General features: G+C 34.0%; 1 protein-coding gene across 1 annotated transcript in view; it reads right to left on the bottom strand.

The window, feature by feature from the left end:
* Positions 1-4,568: 4,568 nt before the first annotated feature.
* Positions 4,569-13,058, bottom strand: part of LOC143540025 (cyclic nucleotide-gated ion channel 4-like) — a 9,463-nt gene continuing 973 nt past the window's right edge. The window contains exons 2-7 of the mRNA XM_077033195.1: positions 7,505-7,720; positions 7,080-7,396; positions 6,579-6,687; positions 6,255-6,491; positions 5,961-6,047; positions 4,569-5,165 (exon numbers count right to left, since the gene is read on the bottom strand). Coding sequence (XP_076889310.1) covers positions 4,650-5,165; positions 5,961-6,047; positions 6,255-6,491; positions 6,579-6,687; positions 7,080-7,396; positions 7,505-7,720 — 1,482 coding nt within the window. The 3' untranslated portion in view covers positions 4,569-4,649. The remainder of the gene's footprint in view (positions 5,166-5,960; positions 6,048-6,254; positions 6,492-6,578; positions 6,688-7,079; positions 7,397-7,504; positions 7,721-13,058) is intronic.

Raw genomic sequence — 13,058 nt, forward strand, 5'->3', positions numbered from 1 at the left:
ACCAAAACCTCATGGAGAGTCCACACAAGTGGGACTCAACGCTCCTGACTTGCGAGGAGGTTACAGACCTACCCGCATCATACCCAAAGACCAAGCAGGAAACTCGGGAATTTCTGCAAGTGACAAGGACTTCCGCGGGAAGAATCCCCATGGAAAATCTTAAAAACCCTTTTCAAAACCCTTTGCTTAAGTCCAAAAGTTCACCTCACTTTATTAAACACGCATGAGAAGAACATTGGACTGGGGGGACTTGAAGAGGTAGGTCCCAGCAGAGCCCAGTTGGACCCGCAAGACTCACCTCAAACAAGGACGTCTGCGCAGAAACCAACTGGATCCGCAGGACCAACCATGCTCAGAGACGTGACGTCCTTACGCGCAGTACGCAAGCTGGTCCCGCAGGAAATGCCTCCCAATGGTGAAGGACTCCGCCTGTCCCCGCAGCCTCGGATACAAGCCATTAGGGAAGGCCACCCGCGCAGCAAGGCTACACGCACAAGGCACTTAGCTCTCAATCGTTCAGTGTCACCTGAAGGAATGAGCGAAGCCGGGAACAATCCCGCACAAGGGAGGGAGGGGGAATACTCCCGCCCAAATAAGCCAGTCCGTACGATACGGGAAGATCTTCTGTACTGTACCTGACGAGGTATGGGAAAAAGATCTGACTAAAGATACGACAGCTTATAGACAACAGTATGGCGAGCAGCATGCTCCTACACTGTATGTCACTATTAGCCGCTGCCTACTCACCAACTCTTGTCATACCACGTGCGTAGCTGATAGTTGGTGGAACAGGAATAGTATACAGCAGGCCTGGTCGCTATCAGCCGCTACCTACCCACCAACTACCAGCAGGGCACGTGCGTAGGCTACTGTTGGTGGAACAGGAACACTGTTGCAGCCGGCCATACCTCCTTGGAAACCTACCTTCGGCTATAAATACCACAAATGGTATGACCATCTCATCTTATCATATCTTATCACATTATCATCATATTATACCTGATATCTGCTCTAGCAATCTCTTAATATACTTTTATATTTAAAGAGCAATCTAGTCTGATTCTCACGCCGGAGGGTGGTCACAAGGAGGAACCCCCCCCCCTTCTCAGTGACGAGCTCACGGTGTCTGTTTTGCAGGTTATCAGAAGAACCATCTTCAAAGGGTCTAACCCCTCGTGGGAAACATCTATCTAACCCCCAGGTTACTCGTAATCTGCCCGGGGTCCGGTTAGTGTTTCTTCATTTACGTTGTTTGATAATCAGAAGAAAAAAAACCCAGGAGAAATGGAATATAAATGTGGTGGTGGTGGCGGCAATTGGTTGTGGTGGTGGTGTCGATGGTCGGGTGCCGTTGAAGGTGGTAGTGGCAGTGGCGGGCGGAGGTGGTGATGTCGGCGGTTGGGGTGAGCAAATTCAGTATTGCTACCGATACCTTCGTCACCAAATTAGAACCAAAGTTTTAATTGAATAATAAAAAACATGTATTAACTGTGATGGAATAATGTACCTAAAAAATATTCTCCTCTAAAGTGAACTTCACTCTACTTGCTAAAACTTTATTAATATGTTTGGCACTAGGCACTGAAATGGACGAGAAAATAGAATCGGCAAGAGAATGAAATGAATCATCATTCCGTTGTCCCGTTGTTAACTTCATGTGGAAATAAAATAAGTCATTACGTTGTGTTTTTTGATAGAAAAAAATGAAAGGATAAATTACAAATGACAAAACACCTATGCTCAAAATAAAAATTACCAAAACTAATGGCGGCGGCAAAAATGGTCAAGTGATGGTGATGGTGGTGGTGGCGACAACACGCTACAACGATAGTGGTGGTGGTGCCAATAGAATATGGTGAAAGGGGGAATGGAATGGAATGGAAATAAAAAAGCAATGGGTGGAGGATAAATGGTTTTGATGTGTTTAAAGGAAATGTGAATTCTTGTGTAATGAATGATTCAATTCTATTGACCAACTAAACATCATATTTTTTTCATTCCCTTACAATGGTCGATTTCATTCAGTCTGCAATTGTTGCATACTAAACACTATCATCATGTTAAATTCGAATGTGATATAAGAAACGCAAAAAGCTCAAACATAATCAAGAAATGTTTTTTATTTGTTTTGATAAAGTGTTGCTAAATCCACCATTAAAATTGGCTACCAACTCCTTGTAAACTAGCATTTAACATAATTTGTACACTTTCAACATTTTATGATGTCGACGATATAATGCATTTAGAACACCCTGTAAATGCTATGAACCTACGATAAGAATGTTTGGCCTTCAAAAACATTTAACACAAAATGTTCATACCGCCCATTTAAAAACTCAAATAAAGTCATAGCCATGTTTATAGCAAACCTAACTTAAAGCATAAATATATGTTATGGAATGCCTAATGATTCTCATTTCCTTGAAACATTTATAGACCAATGGATCAATATGAGTCGGTGTATTTTATATACGATTGTGATCCAAGCTTTAATATGCCTGGATCACAGTCATATATAAAAATACATCGTTGCATATTGATCTATTGGTCTATGAATGTTTATATAAGTTATGAAACTAGTTTTAGATCCGTCCAAAGTTAATGCATAAATAGCAACAAAATACATGAAAATTAGCAAAATATACAAGCAAGTTTTGTGTATTAAGCCAACTTTATTAACAAAACAAACATTTTATTAATTTTAATATTTTATTAATGATACGCGACGAAAAGGCGATACATAAAAGTATATAAAACGTTACAAAAATTAGTAGTTTTACGAATATAGTGATAACTAGTTGCATGATTTTCCATTCTCAATAGATACTACTTCAAAAAAACTTACAAAAATTTGGCCCATTCTTTATCAACATCAAATTCGAATAATATAATGATCATAACAAAATAAAACATTTTAGGGTATTTTTTAATTCCCAAATTGAAAATAAGAAAAAATTATCTCCATGTTACGAAAAAAACAAACAATAGTACAAAAAAGGGTATGCACAGATTGGGCTTACCTTGATTGGTGCCCATGGGCCCTTCTATTCATACGCATTTCCATGTACAGACATACATCTTATTCATTCGCCCAACATTCAGCCATGTGATTCTTTCTGACCAAATTCGAGTTAAGATGAACGGTGAAGCTGAAAGGAAAGCTTGGTTGCTCATTGGTAGCTACTGGCTGCTTTGTTGAGGCGTTGACAGATGAAGGTGTGGCACGGTGGACTCGACCTTGATCTTATCTTATGGACCTTCATCAGATTCCTAAACCAAGATTAGTTCCACACATAATTAACATAATAATATGTTATTAGGATGTTTGAAAGCCATTGAAACCGACCTTAACGGCCGAACCTAGCTATATTAGTTGGCTATGCCAGGTTAGGTGTTTCATGGTTTGGTTTACGGTTTGAAAATCCAAGTTTTATTGTTCGATTTAAGGTTTGGAATTGGCCTAGTAAAAACATATTGGTTTTACTTTATATATTCAAACTAGTTTTTATCCACCGTATTACGAGGTTGTTTTATATTATTTGTTTCTAATATTTATTTGTTTTTTGAATTTTTATTATTTTTATTGTATAAAGTTAATAATATACTTATGGTTTGATGATAAATTATTTTACAAATAAATGAGATGTTATAAGCCGGTTTAAAAGTTATATGGGTTTGATGAGACCCAATACTCGTTTATTTTTTTTACTATAAAATTTGGTTTTTTAATTATAAATAATATATATATATATATATAAATAAGATATTAATTTTTAGTATATCCCCTACTTTATATGGTTACACATAAAAGGAATATATCAGGTTAAATTTAAAAAGAACAAAATCAAATCAAACGTATGTTTGTTAATCTTGAGTGTAGGAGTATATGTATGCCATTTGTCTTTGTTAGTTTTTGGTTTTATATATATAAATCAAACGTATATTTTTTTTAAATAAATCATATATTAATTATTAGTATATTCCTTACTGTATAGAATTTTTATATCAAATATTTTGTGTTAGTTTTTTATTTAATGAGATGTTATAACCCGTTTAAGAAATATCTGGGTTTGATGAGACCCATACCCGTGAATTCGGGTCAAATGCATGAGAAACCTCCATTTAAAAATCAAACAGATCTGGTGACTCCAAAAAAATGAGCGACCACATCGCGACACATAGGATGTTTATGTTTTCGTTTATATATATATATATTATAGATAAGAAACTAAAAATATATTATTTTTTCACGTTTTGGAATACGTATTTCTTTATAACACGTATAAATTATTAATTTAACCGATTTGGTCTATCGCTCTTTTCCCCGTAAATCCAAAAATACACCATAGGTAAAGCGTTACGAATCTCTTGTCAAGCCTAATATGGTACGGTTATGTGCTAAAAAATCCGACCTAAGCCAAACCGTCTTAGCCTGTTCAACAAGTGAGGTCGAGAAATTCTGTGAAAACCAATCGACCAGAGAATATAATCCTAAACTATAGCACAACTGTAAAATTCAAATGTACTTCTAAATTTAGTTCATGATATAATGACTAAAATTTTTAAACGAATGAACATATTTGATATGTAAATATAGTTCCTTTTATTTATTTCACACACGACTACAAGCATCCCATGAATATACGATCTCAAAAGTCAAAGTCATCATGATTCGGCTTAGGTGAAGTCAACAAAGCCGCATAGAGTCTTAGCCGATCTTCCCCAAGCGAAGAGCACCTAGATAACGGTCTTCTTGGTCTGATGAATGACAATGATGTCAAAGTGAGTCGATGCCTGTACCGCCTCCAAGCCAGTTGGATCGCAACTGCAGCCCAAGTCCGCCACCCTGGAGAATAATATCGTGCACTTCTCTTAACTTTTTCGTTCACAAATGTGTATCTAAAATGTTGCGTCACATATTTAACGTCATCGGCTTCTAGCCCAAAAGCCTCAGTTGTCTCAAGGGTCACGAGTGTTGATGATGATGGTGGTAGTCTCTCTATGAAGGGTTTCCGAAGGCACCATGATAAGAGCTCGTCGCCACTGAAGTTTCCGGGACCTAACATGCAGCAACTGTTTACTCCGTCTCGGAGTACTTGGCTGCTTTGGAGATGGCCTCTTACTATGAAGAGCATTCTTTGTACCGGGTCTCCTTCTCTTGCTATCTACACCGATTACACAACACAAAAATACTCAGGTTTTGGTTGATACTTATAACATGTTCAATGGTTTTTAAGTATGACTTTGCTATTCAAAATGGGGTTGCGGCGCAGCTTTTTGCCCGTTTGTCTGTCACTTTATTGTAATTATTTCGTACTTATTATTCTATGAGAGAGAGCAATTTAATATAAAAAAAAAAATTGTAAATATGTTAAAATGGGCTGACATGTTGTAGGGGGTTTTTGGGATTCCTTATTTTGCCTCCTTATAACTTTTCATTAAGTTAATAAGTTATAAAAGTGTAATTTATGGAACTTTTTCTCTTACAATATAAGCAATCCCAAACACCTTATTACTTTTTAAAAAGTTTATAAGTTATAAGTTGATAAAAAAAACAATCCCAAACACCCTCGTAATATTGTGTAAACAGGCTGACATGTTGACATATTTATCCAAAATACAACTTTTTGATACATGATCTAGTTTAGGGGAAAGTGTAATAGACCACTGACTTTGACAAAGTGGTTTGACTTTTTATTTACTCAAATATCATTAAGCTTTCTCTATTGAAAATCTGTCGCGCCAAATGGAAATCTCTTGTGTCAAAGTGATCCAATCAAGTGTTCAAAAATGACACACGTCACGCCTTGATTGTTCAAAAAGTTAAAGGTCATGTTAATTTTGTTAATTATCTTATTCAAAATGGTTATTTAAATGATTTTCAAATTGTTTTACAATGTAGTTTGTGTTAGGGATCTCATCATTGTGAATTATAAAGGTTTGGGTTTATGTGGACTTACAGTTTCTCCCTTAGTAAAAATGAGGGACTTCACACGATCACATATATTCTCGAGGACCAAATTATCCATATGTTGAAATAAAGGTACCTGAGTAAAACATTTACCAAGGTAAGATTTCAGAGTAATAAACGAAGAACACAAATTCCATTTCACCCCTCCAAGACTTGTCTCATCTATATTTTCAACCCAACTAGTTTGCATTTTTGTAAATCAAGTCCAAATAGATTCTATTACTCATCAATATACTATAAGCAAATATGTTGATTAATACACACAAGTTATAACGTTATATACCTGCCTGACCAATTCCAAACAAAGGTGATACTTAATGTCTCTTCGAAGGCCCTCAGGGAGATTGCGTATCATCTCACACTCATCCACACCGCGCATTGCTGCCCATCTCTGTCGCTCATAGTTTCTTACTCTTTGTTTGAACTCTTGAGGGAGGTGCCTCCTCCTCATCCACCACTCTATATTCCTCATTTTTAGTTGCATAGCTTGCTTCTTTGATGTTGTTGCATGCAAAAATACCTATATACATCCAAACCCAAGTTTAAATTACTCAAATTTAGACCTTTTATGTCGAGTCATCGTATTTATATGGATTTGCGTATTTACCTTTATATTTCCAATCAACATAGTAACTAAAAGTAGACCGGTTGTGAGAACGATGATGATAAACACTACTTCTAGCCAGTCCGTTGTGCTCTCCAAGTTGCCAAATGTACTATATCATATAGAAAAATGATAAAAATCCCACTCTTCACCCGAAAAACAAATATTTTTTTTAATTTTACTTTCATAAATACGGTTGTTTCAAAAGTATATGAGTGTTTAGAATTTCAGTTTTTTTCCTGTTAAGTCACATATTAATTTCATGATACAGCATAAAGACATAATTTCTTAACCTTTGAGTCGATATGTGAAATTCGTAATATGAGATAATGACTTTAAAGTTTTTATTTAATATCTAAAAAAACGATATTATTTAAAAGTTTAAAGTCGTTATCTTAAATAACTAGATAACGACTTTACTATAAAGTCTGATCAAATCTTTTGATCTGGAAACATTTTTTTATAAAAAACCAAAAGTATATAAAACAAAAGGTGGTTAATTACCTAAGAGTCATAAGTCCCCAAAAGATAGGAAACAATATCTTTTCCAAACGGCTATCATTAGTAACTAGTTGAAGTGTCCATTTATAAGCTCCATAGCTAGAATTATCATCATTCTGAAGGCAAGTCGTTCTCGCATCTTTGTCCGCAACCCACATGAGCCGCGCAGGATCTCTCAAGGCCTTGTGTGTGCCATAATAAATAGGTTCTTGACATGTCAAAAACTTCCACAAACAACGTCCATTTGCTTCCATGCATTTTTCCTTCAAACATTTTGCAGCCCTTTGTGTGCCCAACAAGTACCAACAAGCTCCTACAGCCTACACTCAATAACTAATTAACCATCATTTAACCAACTATATGTAAATAGCCGAACCCACTATTTGCGACAGCCAAAACCGCCGCAAGAAGAAGAGATTTAAGCTTACATGAGAGGCAACGAAGTAAGCAATTAAGTTTAGAGCGATTCCCCACCAAACGGTACCAAATATATAGCCGGAGAGATTTTGCATTCGTCGTAAAAGACATATCGAGTGATAGATCTTCGGAAGGTATTGGAACAAGAACATAACTAAAGCAACCGTCATTATTTCTGTTGTCTTGCCCTTCTTTAACATTTCCGGGATTACCACCCATAACACTATCTGCCAAAAAAAATATGCCCACATATTTTATATAATTTTAATACAATACAAATTTTCTATAGGGTTTAAACATTAAACAGAATTGTGAGAAAAATATAAATAGAAAGATATAGTAGAAGAGAAAGTGGAACAAACACATTTTTCACAAAAATCCAAATATTGTAACAATAATTAATAATATATGCTAATAAATCTGAAGAATGTGAAGGATAACTGTAAAAATAATTAATAGAAGAGAAAATGGAACAAACACATTTTTCACAAAAATCCAAATATTGTAACAATAATTAATGATATTCATAGTTTGTGTTGAGCAATTAATAATAATAATAATAATAATAATAATAATAATAATATAATTATATTAGATAATAAACCAGAAGAATGTGAAGGATGATACAATATATTTTAATGATATTCCTAGTTTGTACGTCTGAACAATTAATAATATATGCTAATAAAAATTTAAAACTGAAGAATGTGAAGGACGCAGTAATAAACTAATAATTAATGATAATCATAGTTTGTGTTGAACAATCTGAAGAATGTAACACACGAGAAGGTGTGCATCGATAACCAACACGTGTTTTGAATAATTCGCATCATATTTTTGGATTCCTCACATATGAGCTTGTAAAGCTACTTAGTCGAGTTAGCGGGTCATGAATAGAAATATTACGATCCCAAGATCCGTGAATGTAATTTTTTACACGACTTAATTTTGCTATTCAAAAAGGGCTAGCATGACCCAGCTTGTTGTTCGTCTGTCTTCTATCTCAACGTAAACAATACTCGGCTGAATGAAATTAAGGCTAACACAAAATAATAATAATAATAATAATAATAATAATAATAATAATAATAATTTTATAGTTTGTGTTGAACAATCTGAAGAATGTAACAATAATTAATGTCGATATTCATTATTTGTGATGAACAATTAATAATAAACCTGAGAAATGTGAAGAATGTAACAACATTAATAATTAATCTTATCCATAGTAATTAAATTTGTGTTGAACAATTAATTAATAATATTGGATATAAACAACCTGAGGAATAGGAAGGATGACGAAGATATCAAAGAGAACCGCCCTCCAAGCCACCGTTAAGAGGCGGTCTGCCACGTTGCATGAGTTGTTGTCGTCACGCCTTAGCCTGACGTGGTGACGTGACCACCTGTTCAACTTGAACTGCAGCCACAGGTTAGCCACGTACAATACGTCGGTCATGCACCGGACCACCGTGATGGTAACAGCAAACCACCCGTCGATGAACACACACATGAACGACTCACTTATCGACAGTGCGTAAAAGAACAGCGGGTCAATGAACAAACCCGTGATGCATATCAACACGTAAACCGGGTCCCAAGCTTGTAAAATGCCCACAATAATATTATTACCACGAATAATGTTTTTAATATTATTCTTATTCCGGTTGGTTGACACCTCTTCTTCCGCCGTGTCATCGCTCGAGTACTCTTCGGTGGTGTCGGAATACGCATCAGAATATTCGATTCTGCTACCCATTTTTAATGACTATATATTATGGTATATATGTATATATATACACACACATAGATATATATCATAATATGTCTTGGTATAACAGGTAGAGTGGTACGCGTGGAAAAAACATTAAAACAAGTGTGATGTTTTGAAGGGTAACTCAGGTTGGTTGATTTCAGATTTTCAGTACTAGATAGTAGATACATATGTGATGTGAATGTACAAAATTGCCCTTGTACTTTGTACAATAGATCATGTGAACTAGTGGTTCTGTCTGTCAGTTTTTTGGCCCATACGATATGGGTTAAACAAGCATTTTTGGTTTGATATTTTACCAAACCAAAGCCATGGACTTAGTACTAAAAAGGGAATGTTGGCTTCGAAATAATGACTTAATGGTTTATGTTAACATAAAAACACTTATCAACACACGTTTAGTAATATTTGGACTTTACTACTTTCACATGGAATCCTATGCATTCTACTACCAATAACGTTTTTATTGTTTATCAACACGCGTCTACTCAAATTCGGTTTTTAAAACATAAATGGATATATACAGTTTAAATACAACAAAACGGAATATGTATCATTAATCAGAAAGAATTATTGTATTACAAGATTTTGAATGTTAAGATAGTTTTAATTTTCATTGGTTAGATAAGAATACTTGGTGTGGATCAAGGATATAGCTTGGAATTGAATGTCTTTTCATTTGGTATCGTGGGTTTAAGTTAGTATTACTATTATCATTTATTAGTAAATGAAATTATAATAATCATTTAATTGAATAAAAACAAAAAATTAATTATGTTACTATTATTAAAAGTATTTGTATATTAAAAATATAATAATATTAGTTTTAGCATCATTACCATCATTATTCATTAGTATATAGTGTTATACTTCCTCCGTCCCTTTGAATATGTCCTATTTTGAATTTTCAAACTCTTTATTAATAAACTTTGACCTTAATTATATACTTTTTGTGTTATATAAAACTTGATAAAAATTATACCGATAAAAACATTTTTTAAAACATACTCAAATCATATAACTTTCATCAAGTGTTATCTAACGCAAACAAAATTATTTAAGGTCAAAGTTTATAAATAAAGACTTTGAAAATTCAAAATAGGACATATTCAATGGGACGGAGGAAGTAATAATTTTTGAATTGAATGAAATAAAATGATAACAATTTTACTATAAAATAGTTCAAAATAGACGGGATAATATGATAAATGCATTTGAGATGAGATGGCTTATGTGAGTGAATTAATACCAATGTGGAGGAGCGAGTTGTAGGATGGGTGAGATGTATTCCCACCACCCTAACAATATAGACATCCTATCCTTTTGTACCGAGAGATGTATTTTCTGTAAATATTATGTGTTCTTTTCTTTTCATTTTTTCCTATAAAATTCTATTATTATAATTGTAAGCAAAATAATTAATTAGCTAGATCGCGTGTTAAATAATTAATTATCAAATTGTATATGAAATTCATATCTGATTCTTATTAATTAAGTGATATATGTTTGCTGATTGTTGATGTATGATTCCACGTTTGTTCAGAAATAACATTTTATATTATTTGAACTCTAGAAAATACGAGATATATATCATCGCCCAGTAAGCAAATAACTGCCAAAAAAAATATGTACAGTACTACTGTCATTCGTATGTCGTAATTGGGTATGTAATTGGTTACCAAGTAATTATACCTTCTCCAATCATTATGTAGATAGATCATATCTTTTATTTTTGGTTTATGCTGTTTATTATTTTTAGATTTACACCATCTAATACTTTTATATTATAAAAAATATAAGATGAAATTATCTCAACAGATGGAATCCTAGCAACTCCAAACTGGCCAGCCAATATGAAACCATCTCAGACCCATCTTGTAAGAGCTCTGTGCTAATGAAACCATCGTCAAGTAATTTAATTAAGAAAAAAAGAAAAGAAAAATAAGAACATGTTTTGAAACAAGTTATTGGATATGGAGTTAAACCTGAGCTCCCTTGGTGGGAATTCTGCAACCCCTGAGACAGAAGTTTTTTTGGATTTACATAACTAATAGAAATCGCACTGGAACTAGTCGTCCGCTGTAACTAGATATCGTTGGTTGTCCATCAATTGCAATTTTGTCTATGTGTGGTAAACAGTCGTTGTTAGCAACAAATTATCAGTGGTAATGTACTTCTCCTTAGTGATAACGAAGTGTCAACAACAACTATGTTGTTGGTGGTAACTAAGTTACCACTGATGTTGAGGTAATTTTCCCACCGATATAACCGTTTATTTGTCAACAATTACAATCGTCAACATAAATGCTGTGATGAGCCGTTCCCAAATTTGGTCTGTCTTTGGTGATTTGCATATATGTTTTTCTTAGTCTCTATGACTTATCAAATTGAACTTTTGTGAGTGCAAACGAAATATTTCAATTGAAAACAAGTGAACACGATTTACAAGAGATATCCAGACCCTAGAAATTCGATAAATATTCCTCCGATTGTGTTCAATTCAAGTAGCGTATAATTTTTCTTTGTAGAAAAGTAAGCAATTATTAGAAAAGTAGAATCAGTAGTATAAAAGATACATATTTTTTTCTAAAAATTTAAAAAATATACAAATAAAGCTAATAATGTATTATTTTATATAAATTAACTGACGAGAAATGTATATAGTATTTGATTATTTGTAGTTCAAAAGATGAGTACAATAAGTACGAGGTGGAGGAACAAGTACAAGCAGCAAAAGCCCATGTAAGCCATCACATGAAGTACAATGCTTGATGCGTACTACATAAATCAAGTACTACTCTTATTGGTCACCAACTATTACATACAACTATATAAGCATAATCCCATTAATTTAGGAGAACCAAATATCAATCAGGTCAAGTCTGGCAAGCCGAACTCTCAGAGAACTTAATACATCATTGAGTGCAGCGTTGATGAAATCACATCAAACGAATGTTTGATGTTTCGTCAACTCTGCACTCAATTACGTTTTTACTTCTTTTCTGATACATTTTCAATCTTCTTTACCACCACACAAGGCAAGATCAAGATCAAGATCAAGATCAAAATCAAAATCGACTAGGATTAAACGCATTTCGAGTTATACAAAAAGTGATCAGAATGAAAAACAAAAACGCCCCTTCCGATCTCGAGGGTGCTGGTGTGTTTATTCTTTGTTACAATACAATAAAATCATGTAGTACTAGAACTCTTTTTACTTTCTTATTCCTGAAACACATTTAAAAATAACATTTTTAGGGGAAGAATGGTTATGTAACCTTATGTTATGGAGCCATGAGTCCTTCAATTGTATAGAATAAATCTTCCACCAAATCTGTTTTAAATAAAAGATCTTTCTGATAAATATTCCTCCGATTGTGTTCAATTCAAGTAGCGTATAATTTTGTATTCTGACAACTAAACCATGTTTCTCTTTGCGGTGTTGATTGTTAATATCCCAAACCAGCTCGAGTACATACTCGACTACACAGAGTCATAAAGATGTAACTACAAGAGCTAAGAAAGTAGAATATAACTGCCAATAATCGAGAAGAACACTTAGCGTGATAATTGTATCAACTTAAATCGACCACCAACCATACATTATGCTATGCGATAGATCGAGTTCACTGCCTTGAAACCTCTTTGGCACCACTTAACCGATAAACGATGGTTAAATACAGACATCTATACTCTAAAATAAGATATTTTGACACAATAATAAGTTAGTTGATAACGTAATTGTCTCTCACCAAACCCTAATTCGTTTATTAGCTAGCTCTATATATATG

This window comes from Bidens hawaiensis, unplaced genomic scaffold, assembly GCF_021521415.1.
Source record: "Bidens hawaiensis isolate Kalapana, Puna unplaced genomic scaffold, B.hawaiensis_p1.1 tig00012134_1, whole genome shotgun sequence".
Classification (NCBI taxonomy): Eukaryota; Viridiplantae; Streptophyta; class Magnoliopsida; order Asterales; family Asteraceae; genus Bidens; species Bidens hawaiensis.